The sequence below is a fragment of the Sabethes cyaneus genome, chromosome 2, assembly GCF_943734655.1.
Source record: "Sabethes cyaneus chromosome 2, idSabCyanKW18_F2, whole genome shotgun sequence".
Lineage (NCBI taxonomy): Eukaryota > Metazoa > Arthropoda > Insecta > Diptera > Culicidae > Sabethes > Sabethes cyaneus.
The window spans coordinates 162,362,708-162,383,207 of record NC_071354.1 but is presented as its reverse complement, the minus strand read 5'-3'; the positions used below and the strand labels follow the sequence as shown (position 1 = coordinate 162,383,207).

Here is a 20,500-nt window from a genome sequence, read left to right as displayed (position 1 = left end):
GGGGGATCGGGAAGGGTGTTTTCCCAAACCAATTATTTCCTAAATACATGATGAAATATGTTAATCTTGCTTAATACTGATAATTCGACGACGCGTGACACCTTTTTGCGAGTGTCCGTCTTTCCCATATCAAGTGTCCGTCTTTCCCGCCCATGCGCAGAAACTTTGATTTATACATGCTGTTTATAATATTAAAAAAAGTTTAAATTTTGGAAGAAATTTTCCAGCACACGTTGTAACTTTATTAGACAGAGACTAAAAGGTTCAGTTTGTGCGAAAATTGCGATCAATACAGTTATATTTGAGTAGATATTGAGTCTTTACCTTAAGGTGTCCGTCTTTACCGCCCTTCCCCTACGCTAAATTTTGGGAAGAACATCTAAATTTTTACAAACGAACTAAAAGCTTAATGAATATGTGTTCAATTAGTCAAAGTTTAGTCAAATTTGCATGAATTTGTTTGTAATGTATCTACGTAATGCAGAGATAGAGAGATTGCATTCGGCAACGCTGAAGTATATGAATATGTATATGAAGTATATATCTATTGTTATCATAATTTCCACTGTAGACTACTCGTAGGTAAGATCCTGAAATGGGTGAGAACATACGGAACGAAATATCGGCCCTCAAACAGAATACATGCAGTGACAGGTTGGACAAATGTAAAGATGGCTCGCAGAGGTTAGCTAGAATCGGCAATTATTTACGTGTGAGACTTAGTCTCCACTTAATTCTACATGGGGGTATATGAGGTCGTATAAAATACAACTGCAACTATTGGAAAACGAAGGTCTACGAACATCTGACTTCGAAACGGATGAAATTAAAAAACAGATTACGTGAGATACAGAAGAAACCGGAAATGTTGCACTCAATGAAGAAGAAATGTATCCACTACCTCAGAGCGATGATGATCCTACAACTCGAGTTGCAAACTCAGAACCATTCTTATGATACAAAGAATGCTGACGGTGCTGTTTATTATCCTTGTCAACCAAAGCCAATCTCGACAATTAACGATTTAGGAATAATTAGGAAATGAGTTGCAAAGTGTGCAACCTTGCCAACAACCAGTTTGTTTCGATATTTTATTAGAACTTATTGTAAATGAGTAAATAAGACATGTTTATTTAAAAACGTAGGTGACGGAATACAGCATTTCGTGCGTTTTGAACGTTTTTTAAAGGACAATTTCACAAAAAAAGTCATGAACAAAAACATATTTGATCGTTGCAAGAATGATATTTTTTCATCTGAAAAATAGCTGAGGGAAAATGAAAACCTGAATGTGAAAAATATTTGAATCGGCACAATGCTAAAATCTAGAAATGAGGCAACTAAAACTAAGCTATTCATTTATACGCTAACCAATAGGATTGCTAAATTGCCAGTATAAAATTTTAGACTCGGTAATTTTACCCGTTTTTTACAGAAAAAAGAAGTAATAAAAAACCTATACTGTTCAGTTTAGCAGTATCTTTTTACTTTCAAATCACTAAGAAACGAATAAACTTTAAAACTTTAATGCCTTTTCCACGAACTTTCTACTTACTGTCCTCTTCGTCAATAATTATCGAAAATTAATTACTTTTGAACAACTAATCAATTCAGTATCACGAAGAATAATTATTATCTTAAAATTTCTTCTTGCTTGTGCTCCTAATTTATTTAACAATATTTTCGCTTTAGCCTAATGTCCATTCAGAGATTAGTCTTCTTCAATAGCAGTGTCACATGTTTATCAAGCATCCGGTTCAGCGTCCTTACGGGTAGATGTCGTTATATCGTAGCTGATAATCATTATATTGTGGCCTCGGCAGAGCTCGTATTTGTGTGGCTTCTTCGTGCGCTGGGAGGTATGCATTGGTTGGTCGACAGACGGTTTGCGTGACTGCCGGTAGGGTTATGGTTTTTGTTACATACTGTAGTTGTGGAGTCACAGCCGTACTGGTAACTGTGCGCGAAATGGTTTCTGTTACACGGTTTATTACGGTGCTTACCGATGGGATGATCTGTGTGACGGGGGGAGGTGTAACGGTCGAATAGATAGTTCTGGTAGAGGCTGGCGGCGGAGGTAGTGTAATCGATTGAGTGTGTGTGATAGTTCGGTAGACTGGCGTCGGAGTTGCGATTACCGAAGTAGTGGTCACCGTTGTTCCTGGTAACGTTGTGGTTCGGAAAACCGTTTGGGCCGGAAGAGTGAAGGTTTCCGGGGGTAGCGTGACGGTATCGTACTGAACTGCGGTAGAAGTTTTCGTAATGTAAGCGGTGCTGGTTCGTTCCACCGGCGGAAGCGTTTTGGTATAGTAAGTGACTTGTGGTGGCAGAGTTACCGTTGGTCCTGGCACTTGCACGACCTCTCTAACAATCGAAGTAATAGGGATGGTTACTGTATACGTAGAGGTCTGAATTCTAGTAACCGGTGCTGCTTGGACGGTTTTGACAACTGTTTGAGGTGGAAGTGTCACTGGCGGTAGCTGAACCGTTTCGTAGTTTGTGATTGTTTTATACACTGGTGTAGGACGTACGACAGTTGAAACAATCGTTGAAACAATGGGTGGTTGCGTAACGGTAATAGTGCTTGTCCTTGGAGGTCCAGCAGGTTGCGTTACGGTGAACGAGTTTGTGGAGGTGATTGTACTATACACGGGAACGCTTTGGGTGTAGGCAGAAGTTACAATGATTGAGGAAACTCGTGTTATCGTGCTGGGTATAGCAGGCCTATCAATGGTCGTCGTTTGTGTTTGGTAGAACGTCGCGGTAGTTGTGACGTACTGCGTGCTCGGGAGGACCAACGGACAAGCTGGAGGAATGTATTCGTATCCGCTGAAGGCGGATTGAACAGCAACAACTAGTGCCAATAGGATGAAGATTTTATGAATCTGAAATTTGAGAATAGAATATACAGTCATTTAAATATATAGTAACAAAATATTATTTCACTAATACATAGAAATAAAATAGCTTTTGGAGCGAATCAGGTGTCGGTTGAAAGCCCAATTAAGAAAAGTAAATAAATAAATTCAATTGCAGATTATTTCGAAAGAATCGTTTTTTGGCCAAAAATTTTGTTCATTGGTTTGTTCATTGGGATTAAATATTTCACACTGAGAATTCACCACACCCAAAATAAGTAAAATTTAAAAATGCAAGACGATACTATAATGACGTATTCATTTCAGGTCGTTTTGAATCCTTTCTGTCTTGATCTTGATCTTTCTCAGTACCTACCAGCAATTTTGAAAGAGATAGACATATTCAACGATCGATAAATATGCTGTTAAAATGAATATTATTAAGGATAGAAAAAAACTTGACCTCTGCAAAGTTCCTGCAAACTAGTTCCGCTATATTTTTTCAGTGCGAAATATGCGAATCGACGGTCGCATGGAAATTAAGATCACCCCGGCATTCACTAGAATCAGGAGAAGTGACTTTTCGAATAGAACAACAACAAGCGAATGATACCAACCGCAACCGTGCAAAAGTTAAGGCTGGGATCCCGTAATTTTGGTCTGGCAAAATACTAATTTTGGGCCCCACTATGTTGTGAAGTGTGAGAAAATATCAACGGTCGATTGCCTGCCCAGTAGAAATGAGTGCAGTTAATGAAACTAATGAGCGTAATTAATTTAAAGTTGTTTTGTACGTCTATGGAAAAAAGTATTTTAAAAGAACAGCTATTCTTAAGCATACTGGAAAATGAAAAAAACTACAAGGTATATAGCCCTAAGGGTAGTACGAAAGGGGGACGTAGGACTACATCAGATCATTAGATCAAAGACTAATGTAAACAACATTTCTGGCATATGTATGTTTATAGGAATCTGTCAGTGCCATTGTTTAACCCTCTAACGGGCAACATCGTAAAAACGATGCGATCAAGCTAATGACTGTTTTATCATGAAAGTACACTCAAAAAAACCTTAAATTCTGATTTTCATGCAAAAATAATTATCTGGACGAGCGCCAGGTTAGAAAAAGTCCAATTTCTCTTTTTAGTTTTTCATGTCTAACGCTCTACCCAGACATTTTTTCAATTCAAATACATTACAAAATTGATATAAAGCATGAAATTTACTCATAGAAAAATCTTAAGGTCAATCATTTTGTTCTAGATGTGCTATTTCATCAAAAGTAAAAAAGGAAATATTCGCGCATTAATTATTATCGAAATTTTTCGGAATTTTTGTTTTTGAAAAATGATAACTTTTGAATGCATAGTCAGAATGATGTGATATTAATATCAAAATGTCAAGAAATCTCTTCTGAACACTTTTTGCATGTTGTCAATTCAAAACAAATTTCGTATGCGGCTCTGGAGCTCCAAAAGCGAAGGCCGTTTACAGACGGCCTTACCCGTTAGAGGGTTAAGTGAATGTTTAAAAGAGAAGAGCGAAATATTCAAATTCGATTCTTCATTGAATGCAATGATGGCTTTAAAAATACGTGGACGGGGGTTCATAAATACAACGCCTGCAACCATTGAACATAGAGATTTCTTTTCAAATCTTGTGCAACTTGTGTGCATCATATAGATTGAAATAGTAATAAATGATTAGCCCACAGATCATTGTATTAAATTTGATTATGCGCAGCTTGACATGTTGCAATAATCTTGCTTAAATCGCTTGTGGCCTTTAAAAGGACCATTGGTTACAAATAACATTAAAGCCAAAGCACTTTCATTGCAAATATAAATATGACGTTTCATTCGGATGTCCTTCTCTTTTGACATGAATGGCAACAGGCACGTAAGTTAGCGGCGTCGAATCACTTCTTTTGCTCCGAGAAGGTTTTCCTAGTTTACTTTCACAGCTTACCGCTTGTTACATAGCAGACAATATGGCACATACGCAAAAATTTCTGTTTCATTTGATGGGAGTCCTTATCTTCCTACCACAGGGGTGAGGGGTCTCAAAACTCAAACCATCATAAAATAAATTCATGCCTCCAAAAACCCCCACATGCCAAATTTGGTTCCATTTGCTTGATTAAATCTCGAGTTCTGAAGATATTTGTGTTTCATTTGTGTAGGAGTCCATAATATTACTCTCTTAACCCCTCCATAAAATTGCTGATCATTTTATCTGTCCAGCGACATATAACTTGTTCAGTTTCGTTCAGTAGTTTAGTTGGTATTAGCATTTAAAATCTTTCATTCAAACGTTACACTTCTATTTTCGTTTTCACAAAGTGCTACCCAGTCCCAGTATAGTAAACAAAGACGTAGTTCTACGTCAAAAGATGCTTAATAAAATTTCAAATTTTTCGCGAGAAGAAAAATTAGTCTTTTGTTAGAAGAGAAATTTATATCTTTTATAGCGATCAGGTTCGGGGATAAAAAATAATTGTGCAGCTAAAACTCGAGTGGCCAGCAAACCAAATTCAAACAGAAGCTACATACATAAAATCACATCTCCGAAATTTAGATTCTCAAATACCAAACTCAATTAAAAAATTTGTTTAGACAAACTTTTGTCGTTTTGTGGTTAGAGGAAACTTAGAATTATTTTTTGTTAATACAAGAGAAGGTTGGTTTCGATACGGCGTTTTTTCGCATCGCGCTTAAGGTCCTTGATCCACTGGAATACCTTGCTGCACTTTGTTTTTTATTCGAATCTTTTGGTTGGTGTCAAATCAAGTAGAGAAGTTTTCAAAATCGAAATTTAACCCTCTAACGGGTAAGACCGTCTGTAAACGGCCTTCGCTCTTGGGGCTCCAGAGCCATATAAGAAATTTGTCTTGAATTCGTAAAATGAAAAATATGTACAGAACAGATTTCCTGTCATTTTGATTGATTAATATCACAACATTCTGACCATGCGTTCAAAAGTTATCATTTTTCAAAAGCAAGAATCCCGAAAAATTCCGAACAAAATTATGGAATATTCCCTTTTTTACTTTTGAAGAAAAAGGACATCTAGAACAAAGTGTGCGACCCTGAATTTTTTCTTTCAGTAATTTACATGTTTTATTTCAACTTTGTGATATAATTAGACTGATCATATATTTGGGTAGAGCATTAGGCATGAAAAACTAAAAAGAGAAATTGGACTGTTTCATATCTGGCGGTCCTCCAGATAAATATTTTTCCATGAAAATTAAATATAGAGCTTCTTCTGAGTATAATTTCATAATAAAATAGTCATTTGCTTGAACGCATCGTCTTTACGATGTTACCCATTAGAGGGTTAAAAGAATAAAAATAATAAAGTTTTTGAGAGCGATCTCCACTTAAACACAGTTTGATTAAATGAAATATTTTAATATTTTTAATATTTATTAGGGACTTTGAGTATATATGCTTCTCTGTATTGCTCAGCATAGAAATAGAATCTCTTTGAAGAGAAACCAAAATTAGGCTAAATTAACCATTAGTGGAGCCTTTAGTGCTTGAGTTGTCTCCGTTGATGAATTATTTTGAACTGGTAACGCTAAAATTCAACCGATGGCATTTACAACATTAGTTACTTTCGATTAAACCCAAAAAATATCAATTTATGTTGCGAATCTCTATATTTTGCATATTTTTCAAAACAAATTGGTATGTCCGTTTTCCTTTTATTGGTCCTTGTGGTTTACTATAGGATAACGACCGGGTCCATTATTGGAATTCTAGAGTATTTTGCATGGAAAGGGTCCACTAATGGCGACTTTGTTTGCATTGTTAACCGTATAATGGCCCCTCACATGTTTAAAATGTCGATTTTAAGGCAATAATAATCAAAAGCAGCTAAAATTTTATGAACTAAAATGTGTGTTATGCTTAGTACTTCCTGTTTCATGTCATGTTAGGGTAAGTTAACCTACAGTGGACCCTTTATCTATGATGGTCCTCAGGCACAGTTTCGGGGTTTATTACTTTGTAGGGTACGGGAGGGTATTTTCAGCAGGTTACTAAATTCAGCCTATTTGCCTCTACTTTCACCAATAAAAATACTTTGCCGACATACAATTTCAATATGTAATAACTATTCTCTCAAGACTGCAAGTAATCTACTATTTTTTATTCAAAGAACGTCAAAACTTCTTCCACTAGAACTAGGCTATAGACCGAAAAAATAGGTGCCATCGCTTAATGGGCCGAAAATACCCTTCCGTGCTCCACTTCTTATTTCCGAGGAAGTATGACATGAAACGGAAAGTACTGAACATACCACACAGTTCAGATTACAAAGTTTAAGCCGTATTTGATGTTTAATGCCTTAAAATCGACATTTTCAACAAGTGAGGGTCCGTTGTACGGTTAACAATGCAAAATATGTCGCTATTAGTGGATCCTCTTCATGCAAAATGCACTAGAATTCCTATAATGGACCCGGTCGCTATCCTATTGTAAACCAAAAGGTCCATAAAAGGAAAACGGACATTCTAATTTGTTTTAAAAAATGTGTAAAATATAGAGATTTGCAACATAAATTGATATTTTTTAGCGTTAATCGAAAGTTACTCGTATTGTAAGTGCCATCTGTTGCGTGGTTGGCGTTGCCAATTCAAAATAATTCATGGATGAAAGCCACTCAAGCACTAAATGGTCCTCCACTAATGGTTAATTTACCCTACCTCTGAAATAAGAAGAGCTAAATTGTACTCGAGGTCCATTATAGGTGAAGGGTCCACTACAGGTTAACTTCCCCAAAGTTAAAAGCGCTTTGTAATGGCTGTTTCTATTGCTCCCTTGTCTTGCTTCTCGTTGTTCATCTGTTTCTAAACCCTGTAACAATAGTTTTCCTCATACCATGCTTAACTACTTTTTGTTTAGAAAGCATCTTAGTATGCGTGGAATTCTGACCACGATTGTTCCCTGGTTAGGACTGTTACAAATTCTCTGGGAAAATAAATCAGTATTTTACAAACAGCAAAATTTTTGTTCACCATGCAACAATGAAATGTTTCAAATGTTTCAATGTTTCAACAATGAAATGTAAAACCATGTTCTGGATATATTTTTGGATTTGGAGATATGTTTGGAGTCGTCAAGCATCCTATATTTTTAGTAATATTTAGTGTTTTGTCATTGGCTACGATTACGACTATAGCAAATATGCTGCAAATAAAAATTATAAAATGTCAATTATCTCAAAATCATCCCCTCTGACTTGCATATTTTTTTTTTAAAGTTAGCTTAAACTAGGCCCTAAAATCTGGAGCTATCGATGGACACGATTTCGGATTTTTTTAAAAGAATCTTTAAAATTTCAAAAATATCCAAATTTTACAGTTTTTGGTAAAACTCAAACAAAATCAAATTCTACGCATCATTTTGAACAAATTATGTCATATAAACTTTTTTCTTAGACCCAGCTGTTCTTTAGTTATTGCAAATTCAAAATTTAAAAAGAAAAAACTATGATAAAAGTCATAAAATTTATTATCTCAAAAACATTCTCTCCGATTTGCCTGGTTTTTTAAGATAGCTCAAATTATGCCCTAATATCTGACAAAGAGCTATCGATGGACACTCTTTCGATTTTGTTTTTAAATTTGAAGTTAGACAAATTTTTGAAAAATATCAAAGTTTTATTTTTTTTTGTAAAACTCAAACAAAATTAAATTCTACGCATAATTTTGAATAAATTTGTACATATAAACTTTTTTCTTAAATCCAGCCGTTCTCAAGTTATTACATCCTGTGGGTAAATTTTAATTTTGTATGGCGTCTTGTCTCATAAATGAATATCAGCAATAGTTCGAACTGAATTCGACAGAAATACTTCAGCAGATCTACGCTAGAAATGCGCGTAATATAAATTTATTAATTTTCTGTTGATTGCTGACGGTTTTGTAAATTTTATTTCATTTACAATGAAATATCGAATAACTAATTTTACTTGGTCAGCTACTAACTACTAGTCAACCCTTTGTGTCAATTTCAATTTCAAATCGATCTATAGATCTATCACTTAAATCTTTTTCACGAGGGGAATAGGGTATGTTGCTGCTTCGTCGTAATTGCCTATTCCCGTCCTATCCAACACAAATTATTAAAAATATCAGCATTTTTATGACACACAATGCAAAACTAGTTATTCCCTAATATTTTAGTTTGTTGAATATCATACGCGATCAATCAAAGTGAGCTGAAATCTATTTAAATGCTTTTTATCATTAAAGAAGTCCTACCAGTCAAATTTTCTACGTTTTCTCGTGCGACGAAGAAGAAAATGTCGACTAATCATTTTAATTCCGTCATTCATAAATGAAAATAACTCACACAAGGCATTGTCGTTATTCTACAGCCAGGAAAACTTGCCGGACCTGCAAGCGCGTTAGCTTCGTAAACATTGTTGTGATTTTTAGTTCGAACGATGACAATTTTTGATGGACGGATTTTAAAACGGTACGACGAATTTAAGAAATAAAGTTAGTTGCGTAATTTCAATAATATGCTTTAATAATCGTTTTTCAGTGATTTCGAAGTTCACAGATCGGAAGGTAAGTGTGTTTTAGTCAAATCAGCACAAGAACTTTTGGAGTATTCATTAAATCCATCCAACAAATGATGAAAATTGGAATGGCTTCACTTACTACGAACCCTACACGAAAAAACCCTACACGGGGTGTAAAAAATCGTTGTAAAAAACCGTGCAAATCAAAAAATCGCGGAAATAATCATTAAAATCCAGAAATCGTCGAAAAATCCACTGTAATTTAAAAATAGCTGTTCCGCGTTAATTCAAAATTCGTCATAAAAATGAACCATGTTATCTCAAAAATCGTAAAACAGAGCGTTAATCGAGAAATCGTTTTGGTTTGAGCTCTAGTAACTCCTTCATTTTATGAAGAATTAGCCAAATTTCTGCACCTATCGGCTAGAAATTATTCTACAAATCAACTCGCAAGAATAATAACTCTGTATTTCAATTATTAAATAGTAAAAATTTACGATAACTGGTGGTCTTGGTCTCCTGGCAGCTGCTGGCAGGCAGTTAATTTAACTGCGCTTATGTTGATGGGCGGCTGCGGTCGAAGCGCTTGCAAGCAACCAAATCGAGCAACGGTTTTTAAATTTAAATAAATTTGTAAATTTTGATCTTCTTCCCTAATTGTCAGCGGAAAGTATCAAGTTTTGCTAATTTTACCCTATTTTAAGCAATATTTAAATTTATTGGACTACATCAGGCAACTTTTTGATTTTTTTTTGCGATTTCGCGAATAAGAACAAACGTTACCACACTGCTGCAATGGTAATCGAAAATATTTTCGGCCCGAAAAGTTCCTCGACCTGATCGGGAATCAAACCTGATGTCATCATCGTGTGGGAGAGCTTGCAGACCGGTACCAAAGCTAATTATTTACAGAGGCCAATTATTTATAATGATACGTTCTTAGGCCTGACGATGTGATAAAAAGCTCCTAGAAACTGCATTGTGTGATAAATTAACTCGCTATTTTCGGTTGCTTTCTAACTGTAAGTCAACAGCAAGGCTACCACTGGTGTATCTGAAGGCTAGCCCGTATTACAAAGTTTTATAGTTTATAGGTTTGTTTAGTCCATTTGTTTTACTATGCCGAAAGTTGGAGTCAGATAGATAAATTAAATCATCTGATTCTGTCCACCTCATGATTTAACATGTGCCTTTTGACTAAAATTCGAATTTATTACGGTTGTCTTCAGTTCTAAGATCGTTTCTAAGATCTTATTTCAAAACTAAGACTTCTACATAAGCGAGAATAAAGTACATTACTTTTGAACGTTAACAATTAATGGGCTGTTTTCACACGGCAGACTTCTTTAGGTTCAATTTTTTTTCAATTTGTACGTGACACTCAGCGGTTTCAAACTTCAACAAGAATACTAAAATTCTTACAGCTTTTTCCCAAACATAAGGCTCTTGTACCATACTTGCGACATTTTTTACGAGATTATAAGTCTGAATTGTTTAATTTGAATTTATCCATTTTTTCGGAACTCTCACTTATACCAGTTCATAAAAAGTAGTAAAAAAAAAATAAAATTAATTTGAAATAATGAATATTATGTAATTGACTCTTTAGAAGAAATCTATTTCACTGAACAGTTTTTTCATAAGCAATGCGACTTATTCACAGCACCAAAAAATGAAACTTAAAAAACTTTTGCAGAATAAAAACAAATTAATGCATTTATGGAAATGCATTTATTCAGCCGTTAACTCATTAGTTTCCAATATCCTTTTATACGAGCCCATATCCGATATGAATGACATTCTGTAAGCACCAAAACTTTGAAGCACTGTAATGTTGAATCACTCACTCTTGCCATATTACAAATGAAATTTGTATATTCCCAATTTTCTTCCAAAGAACTTATGAACTCACCATTTTGCTTTTGCTTTTAGATTTAACACAGCCCTATGCGATGGTTTTAGTTCATTTAACTTGAACAAAACTATTTTTCTTCGACTAACAAAACCCCTTCAGACCTTAGGCACACAAATTTCGTAAACCATCCACTCTGCGGTAGAATGCTCGCTCGTTTGCAATCGGCACACCGGAAGAATACTTTCGAAACAGAACTAAAGCTCAGCTCGGCTAAACGATCTTATTTATATCTAATCGTTCCACGGCAGCCAAGAAGGCACAGCCAAGATTTCGATCGATCCCAACGATCAGTTTTTCTTTTTCAAAATTCAGCCACACCGCCACGGTTTACTCTGCAGTGAGGGGAGGAATTGTGACAGAGCTTTTGGCTTAAAATAGCACAGGTATAACTATGGGTTTGCTTTTCAGCGATGAACAGCGGAAATGTTAGATTGTTTTAAAATATTAGTGAACGGTAATTTTTCATCAAAGGATTTGAAGCAGATTTTTTTTTCATTGAAGTAGCTTTAATGTGATTATTAAATAGGGTCTAATAAATGGCATTTCACTGCATTATTCTGATTGGATGTGCTTGTGTCTAAACAGTAGAAAGTTCAAAACCATATTCTATCCACTTAATCGTAATTCTCCAAAATTTAAGTGAGCGTATACTTAGAGAAATAATAAATGTGCTCAAGACAATAAATGTATGTTAGTATGTGTATGTATGGCGACTACCACCTATCTCAGCAAAACAACTGTTCATAGCAATAGGGCTGTCTTGACAAAGAGAATGTTTGTACATGACGATTGGTCACGTTTATAAGCTCCTGTATGTAGGGCAAAAAAGGAATCGGTCGGCAAGCAACATCACTTGCACGTGGTAGGTTTGTATAGTTTGTTTAAGAATCTACTTTCAGAAATCAGATCGTTAAGTAAGCCCTCCCAATGCAGAACGACCCCTACAGCTAGTAACATCAATTCATCTTGATGTTATCGTTTTTGTGTGCTGGTACCGAATGGCCGAAACACAAATGGTCGAATCACGAATGGCTGAAATACAAATGGCCGAATTTCAACAACAGTCACAGAAGGCCTAAATTTCATTTGGCCGAATCACAAAAGGCCGAATCACGAATGGCCGAATCACGAAAGGCCGAATCACGTGTGACCGAATCACGAAAGGCCGAATTTTCTCGGAATGCTTAAAAAACTACTCAAGAAAAAAACATGAATTGGCAAGTAGTTAACAAATAACTTATTCAAATAAAAAACAAAATAAGCAACACAACTATTTATAATAAAACAAAAAAAACATGCTTGAAGAACGGCTTTGTTTAACGCCTAATAAAAGCGCAACTGCGTCAACAAAATTTTTGTTGTTCATTTTGAGAGCATTTACACATTTTAAATAGATTTTTTCATTTATTTCTCTCCGCGAATTTGAAATATCGCCCTGAAAAACCCTTAAATTTTTTCCCTCTGTAACTTTTTGTTCCACTAGCAGCGCTCCGCAAATGATTTACGTTCATTATAAAGTGCGAGACCTAGTTACCGTGTCAGTAGCAACTGTTTTCTACATAATTCAGGGCCAGACAGTCACAGGTTGCGAGTATGCGCCGGTGACCCGCCATCGGAAGCGCTGGCCACTGCGGGGGGCAGCCCACCAGTTCTGTTTAGGTGCATGCATTTTCCTAGATTTTCTGACTAGTAGGAATTATCTGTTAGTATCAAAGATTTGTGCAGGTGAAGGCCCTGAATATTTTCGGCCAAATATGGCTTTCGGACATTCGTGTTTCGACCTTTTGTGATTCGGCCATTCGTGGTTCAGCCATTTGTGATTCGGCCATTCGTGATTCGGCCATTAGATATATTGTGCCATTTGGTATTTCGGTCATTTGTGCCCATTCGTAGGTAATCCGTCTTTGGGTCATAAGTCATAAGTCATTGTATGCTCTCTTGGACTTTGGAATATTGAATTTAGGCTCGGGTCCATAGGACCCATTTTGTAACATGTACTACTATTTGTTCTTTTTTGTGATTTGTGTTATTATTATGTATTATTGAATCATTATTATATATTAACTTTTAGATACTTTCTATTTAGGTTTTTTTCTGGTATTTGGAGTGGTTTCATTATGCTTTTCAATTTTTCCTTATCTTTTAGGGGAAACAAGGGATTCATTTTATCTATTAGGGGAACCTGGGGTAATAAGCACCGTCGAGGCAAAATGCACCCCCTTCGTTTCGAAGCTAACACATATTTTAAAAACAAAAAAGAAATTCTTCCAGTTAAATCGATGTTTGCTTTGGATGCTGTGTCAATTTGGCCGTTTTATCTGATAAGGAAACGTAAATAATAACAAAAATATGTTTTCTATAAATAACCTATAACTTTTGACGTAAGACTACGTCTTTGTTTACTATCTGGGACTGGGTAGCACTTTGTGAAAACGAAAATAGAAGTGTAACGTTGGAATGAAAGATTTCAAATGCTAATAACTACTAAACTACTGAACGAAACTGAACAATTTATATGTCGTTGGACAGATAAAATGGCCAGCAATTTTGGAGGGGGCGAGAAAACAATCTTATGGACGGCGTAAGAGGGGCTCCTATACACACATTTTCTCAATACTCGAGAACTAATCAAGCAAATGGAACCGAATTAGGCATGCAGGGGTTTTAGAAAGCAAGAATTTTTTCTATGGTGTAATGAGACCCCTCCCCTTATTAGGAGGGGGGCTCCTATACAAATTAGCTCATAATTCGAGAACTAATCAATCAAAAGGAACTAAATTTGGAATGTATGGGTTTTTTCAGGCAAGAATTTTTTCTATGGTGTACTGCGACCCCTCCCCTTCTAAGAGGGGGGGCTTCCATACAAATGAAATCCAAATTTCTGCATAACTCTAGAACTAATCAAGCAAATGGAACCAAATTTGGCATGTGGTGGTTTCCGAGGGTAGGACTTTTTTCTATGGTGTACTGAGACTCCTTCCTCTTGTAAGAGGGGGGGGAGGCTCTCAAATGAAATATAAATTTCTTCATAACTCGAGAGCTAATCAAGCAAATGGAAACATGTAAGGGTTTATGGAGGTATGAATTTATTTTATGATGGTTTGAGACCCCTCACCCCTGCTATGTAACAAGCGGTAAGCTGTGAAAGTAAACTAGTAAAACATTCTCGGAGCAAAAGTCAGTGAATCGAAGTCGTTAACTTTTATGCCTCTTCATGCTTTCATGCCTATTTGCGATGAACGTGCTTTGGCTTTAATGTTATTTGTAACCAATGGCCCTTTTAAAGGCCACAAGCGAGTAAAAGTAAGATTATTGAAACATGTCAAGCTACGCATAATCATATTTAATACAATAATCTGTGGGCTGTTCGTTCATTACTATTTTAACTTTTATGATACACACAAGTGATTTTTAAAAGAAATCTTCTATGACTCAATGGCTGCAGGTGTTGTACTTATGAACCCCCGTCCACGTATTTTCAAAGCCACCATTGCATTCAATGAAGATTTGAATCTGAATATTTCGCTCTTCTCTTTTAAATAATGGTACTCATAGATTCTTATACATATATAGTCCTACGTCACCCGTTCGTACAACCTAAGGGCTGTATACCTTATAGTTTTTGCTTCGCTTCGCTAACATTTTTTAACTGCACTAACAATGTTGATCGCCGCCCAGGTAAGCAATAGGCATTTCCAATGCGATTTAAATGCGAGCCAATAAGCATTTAAGTTGCCTTAAACGCTACTGAAATGCTATTTTGGCAAAATACCCAAGGAACAAAACGGCAGCACCTATACAAGCAGGTGTGGAATAAGAGTTGTATGGTAGCATTCGGTGCTGAATAAGCGAATTTGCTGAATTGTCTGTTGTTTAAACGTCATATCCTATATTTTTTCTAGCTTCTAATCAACATCTATACGTTGTTATATAAGTGCAGAATAAGAGTCGAATAAACGTTATGCAAACGTATCGGCAGTACGGCTAAGAGCAGGTGTGGAACAATGGTTGCTTAAAAGCTACCATGAAAATGCATGTCGAATAGACGTTGTGCAAACGTGTCAGTCAAGAGCAATTGTGGAGTAAAAGTGGAATAAGAGTGGAATAAGCATTGCGCAAACGTATCAGCAGCATTACGGAGATCAAGTGTGGAATAATAGTGGAATAAGTGTGGAATGAGCGTTGCGCAAACGTATCAGCAGTATTGCTGAGAGCAAATGCAGAATAGAAGTGGAATAACAGTGGAATAAATGTTGTACAAACGAATTTGTAGCATTGCTGAGAGCAAGTGTGGAATAACAGTGAAATAAATGTTGCGCAGCATTGCTGAGAGCAAGTGCAGAATAAAAATGGAATAACAGTGGGAGACAGTGTTATACAAACGAATTTGCAGCATTACTGAAAGCAAATGTAGAATAACTGTGGAATAAATGTTGCGCAGCATTGCTGCGAGAAAGTATGGAATAAAAGTGGAATAAGTGTGGAATAAGCGTTGCGCAAACGTATCAGGAGCATTGCTGAGAGCGAGTGTAGAATAACTGTGGAATAAATGTTGCGCAGCATTGCTGCGAGAAAGTGTGGAATAAAAGTGGAATAAGTGTGGAATGAGCGTTGCGCAAACGTATCAGCAGCATTGCTGAGAGCGAGTGTAGAATAAGAGTGGAATTAAAGTTGCCCAAACGCATCAGCTGCATTTCTAAGAGGAATTATGGAGTATGTGTCGAATAATCGTCGTACAAACGTATCGGTAGCACCACCAAGAGCGGGTGTGGAATAAAAGGTGCTTGATGGCAGCCAATAACACCAATAACTTGAATGACACTTTATACTTTATACTTTATACTTTATAATTTATGCTTTAAATTTATATTAGGTACACTTTATTTTTATTTTATTTTTAGATACAATCAGAATAGAAAACATTTGCATAACCACTTTTAGTCGCCGCAAATCTTTGCTGGTCGTGGAATTCCTTTTAGGTGTTGTTGCCTGTACGGTGTGTATTTTTGCCCTCGGCGTGTCGTTATCCCTCGTCCTACCGATAAATTTAACAAACTTATATCCAAAGACAGCTGGCTGCTTGACACTTTGCGAGTCACTCGCAATGAATTTGCTCAGTGAGATGAATTTCGTCGGGCTGAAGTCGCCAGAATTGTTATGATCGGGTGGCATAGTGGCGATACCACCACCACTGCTGGTAGCGCCGTAATCGTGTGACTAGCTCCCGCTGCCGGTGCGCGAAAACACCACTGCTTCTCGTGCCATCCGCTGCTCCTTTTTGTTTTTTGGATGAAAAAACTAAATCAGAGCCGATGACAAATAGATTTGCACAGACAGCGAGCGACTTAAAGCAGCAATAAGCTCAGCAAAGTACTAGCACGAATCACTCCTGCTGTTAACTAATCACTGCTGCTGCTAATCACATCACTGCTAACTAAATGAACAATCGCTAGCCGAACATTCTGGATTTCTAGTTTCCAGTGAATTTTATTCAGTAGCACCGCTCACCGTCGTCAATATTCAAAATAAAAAAGTCCTCGGCGTTGTGACTGTGTTATGTTGCTGGTGGTACAAGCGAAATGCTTTATTTTAGTACAAATAGTTTATTAAATGTTTAACATGTGCGGAATAAATACTTCTAAAGTAATCTAGTATAGCAGATGCCAAACATGATTTAAGAAACTACTCTTCAGCGCTTAAATGTATTTTAGCCCATTTTTGTTCCACGCTTGACAAACTTAATCTGGTAAATCCACATCGGCTAAAAACTCGGCGCCTGTCATATGTCAGATTATCTCACATGTGTTCGTTGACGGCTTCCGACTGACAGGATGTAAGTTCGAATCCGGGTGAATGAAAAAAGTATATGGCAGGCTTGATGAATTTTGAGTCAACCAATGATTTCCTACTAAGTCTCTTATTAAATTATAATATATGCAACATGGCCATGAAAATAACGAAACCCACAAAATAAAATAAAAATACTTCCTGCATATTTTTTTTCTTTTTGCTTGCTAAATGTTGAACTGCTGTGGAATAAACGTAGCTTCAGTGCCATCAGCAGAAGTTTAATAAACATATCTATACGTACTGAATAAACATTTTACTATACGTTGCATAACAGTCATACAAACGCATCTTCCACGTCCATATTCAGCACTGTGCTGTTTAAATTCTCCAAAACCAACTGTATAAGCATTGAACAGAGGTGTTTAGACATACTTGAAAAGCAGCTATATAGCATGTGCTGAATAAAAGCAGTCGGTAAAACGTTTAATAAGCAAAAATTGTTCCTTGGGTATGCGGCTACTTTACTGCTAGCCCTCATGTAGTGCTGGCAATGCTTATTTGCAGCTAGTTACCGACAAGAAGAATTTAAATAGAATGGTGGATGCCAATTTACAACAGTTACGCAGTCAAAAGGCTGATAAACAGCAACCTGCAGTGTAAAACGCCAGGGATGCTAATAAACGATTGATTTACTGCTTATACTAATGCTTATTGGTTACCTGGGCGGTAAATGTTATATTTAATTCGTATAATTATGGTTGGAACTACACAATTCTGATTGAACATAAGAAGTTTTGACATTTAATACTTCCGTTTTAACCAGGAACACTTTTTGTGTAAGTTCGGGGCAAAATGCACCCCGAAAGTTCGGGGCAGAAAGCACCCTCAGCAAACATCCTTTATTCGCTTTGCTTCTTTTTAGAAATGATACGCAATTACGTCCGAACATCTAATATGTTTTCTGGTACTATTAAACAACTGCAGTCAGCACTGGAGTGTGTTAAATACTGTGTTTCAACAATTACGCTACTGGGGTACACGGAATTCCAAAGCAAACACACCTCCAATAATTCATCTTTCCTCCCTCGCTTGGGAAATGTAATCACAGCATTTGGTAAAGACCAGACTCAACATTATCAGTTAGCAAGCTACAATTCGTTATTAAATTTATTGAATAAGTTCCCATTAATTGATTCAAAACATGCATGGGTGCATTTTGCCACGGCTAGTTGCGTTTTCAGTCTTTTGACTCAATATCAAAAACCACTTTGCACGTCTTTTTCACAAAGGTTTTTTTGCATAATAGCTCCTGAAACTTTGACCTAATATTCATAAAATTATGCTCAGTATATAAGATTGGTATTGGCTTTAAGCTTTAACGAGGAAAAACCACGATTTCCTTAAACGGTGCATATTACCCCAGGCTACCCTACTCCTAGTTATTATTTTTACTATTTTCTGTGAAATCAGTTCTGGAAATTTTGACAGAGACCTTTCGCTTCATGACCAATTTGGGTTATAACCGAAAGTTTTGGTCTGAAACTAGACCAATATGGGGGTATGAAAGCTTTGCTAGGTTTAAAAATATTGAAATTCGATACAAATATTTCTATTCTCTTCACACAAGTTGATTGAAAATTAGAAAATTGATAATTTTCGGAAAAAAATGAAAATGTGATTGAATTTCCACGCTAGAAAAAAATCCTAGTGATTATATAAATGATTTTTTCGGTGTCTCCTGGCCACTGCAATTCTAGAGATATTTCAGAAATCATTGCGTATTTTTCGGTTTTTAAAAAGATAATTCTGGCACCACATCTGAAGCTTCTTACTCTGTTTTGAAAAAGATCATTCAAAACCCTTGATTCAAACTAAAGTCATCAGTTATCGAATTATCTGTTTTAAAAGTAGTGGTTTCAGGATTATTGAGGAGATTGTAGGTAATTAAAAACTGTACTCTAGTATTTACTCACAAACTGTCAAATTTACGGTAAATACCTGTAGGATCTTCTCAAGAAACTTGATGTGGGAGATATATTTGACGTTATCACTTACTCCCTGGGTGGAGTCGTAAAATACCTGCTCCAGTCGTTGGCGTGCAGCATCTCACCATCAATTATAACCACGACGTCGCGATTCGCCGAAAAGAAGGTTTTTACCAGTACCTTCATTCGGTCCTTCTGGGTTATTGCCTGCTGCTTAGATACGGTCGGCCTCGACTGACGCTTCCACATAAAAATGTCCATTTTGGCCAAGTTGTTTTTCACCGTTTGGTCGGTTGCTCCGACCTCCCAGCCAAAGGCGCGGAATCATGAGACCACCTTGCTGTCAGAAAGACCGACTTCATCTTTTGCTGTATTTTACGGACGCGCAGCACCGTCGGACTGCCAGAACCTGGCTTTCTTTCAATGCCCTTAGCTTTCTTCAGAAGAGAGATGATGCTGTAAGTGCCAGATTGGCTAAATCCGGTGAACACGAAGTGCCCCACGTTGTCCAACTGTTTTGCTCTCGAGTGGAGCTGACAGTATGGACAAATCATCGAGCGTAGTTGCTTGAATGTGTTCGCCGGAGCTGCTGCAAATCAACTGATAACGTTGTCGGATTTTGCTACGAATGACTATGCGCAGATGGATTCACCATCAGGTGGGAGGGTAATCACATGAAATTCCATTTTTAATGCGTTAGTCCAAAGTGGTGGCTCATTTCAAGCGGAGCCTGAAACTACCATTGCGAGAAGCGGAGAAAATAGCAGGAATTTCGAAATCATGTAAAGTCAGGAGCAAGTTTGAAAAAGTAAAATACATTTTACGTTCAGTCTCTTTTGACAAGCGAATAGTCATGGGTTCGAATCATCTTTTAATACAATCAGGTCATTCGACCTCAAAGTGACTTTAGTATGAATATTTTAGTTTTAGTTTTAGTTTAGTTTTCATTACTCTTCCTTTGTGCCGAATTATATATTACCCCAGAGAAGCCTTTCGAGTGCAAAAAGGCACTCTTATAGTTAAATGCACTGTCAGACCAACCAGGGATGGATATAATTGGGAACAGTACTATCGCGAGCAACGAGGCAGGTAGAGTACTCGGGAAAAAATAACCATAAGAGGATGATAAAAACAGTAGTACTGTAAAAAATACAGTAGAAACTATAAAACTTATCGACAGAAAAGATAACCGAACCAATAAACTTATTGTAGTCCACCATAACTTTTATGGTTTTGAGGGATTCTACCATAAAAATGACGGGTTGTTAAGTATCTTAACAATGAAAAAATCTATTTTTTCACGAACAAAAATTTTCATTTACAGTGAAAGTTATCGTCCTCTAATGGTATTTTTTAAGCGAAAAAATAAAATATAATTAAAAAATGCAGTTGATTTGTGACGACATATGCCCAAT

At 36.5% G+C, this 20,500-nt stretch overlaps 1 protein-coding gene across 1 annotated transcript; it reads right to left on the bottom strand.

Moving 5' to 3' along the window:
* Positions 1–1,766: 1,766 nt before the first annotated feature.
* Positions 1,767–19,346, bottom strand: LOC128736264 (mucin-2-like). Its single transcript, XM_053830741.1, has 2 exons — positions 19,266–19,346; positions 1,767–2,885 (listed from the first exon to the last, which is right to left on the bottom strand). The coding sequence occupies exons 1-2, from the start codon at positions 19,344–19,346 to the stop codon at positions 1,767–1,769; spliced, it is 1,200 nt and encodes a 399-aa protein (XP_053686716.1).
* Between the last annotated feature and the right edge of the window lie 1,154 nt (positions 19,347–20,500).

Coding starts and splice junctions, on each gene's coding strand:
- LOC128736264 (XM_053830741.1), bottom strand. CDS start 19,346: ATGGACATTTTTATGTGGAAGCGTCAGTCGAGGCCGACCGTATCTAAG. Junction 2,886..19,265: donor CCCAGAAGGACCGAATGAAG/GTACTGGTAAAA, acceptor CTCAAATTTCAG/ATTCATAAAATCTTCATCCT.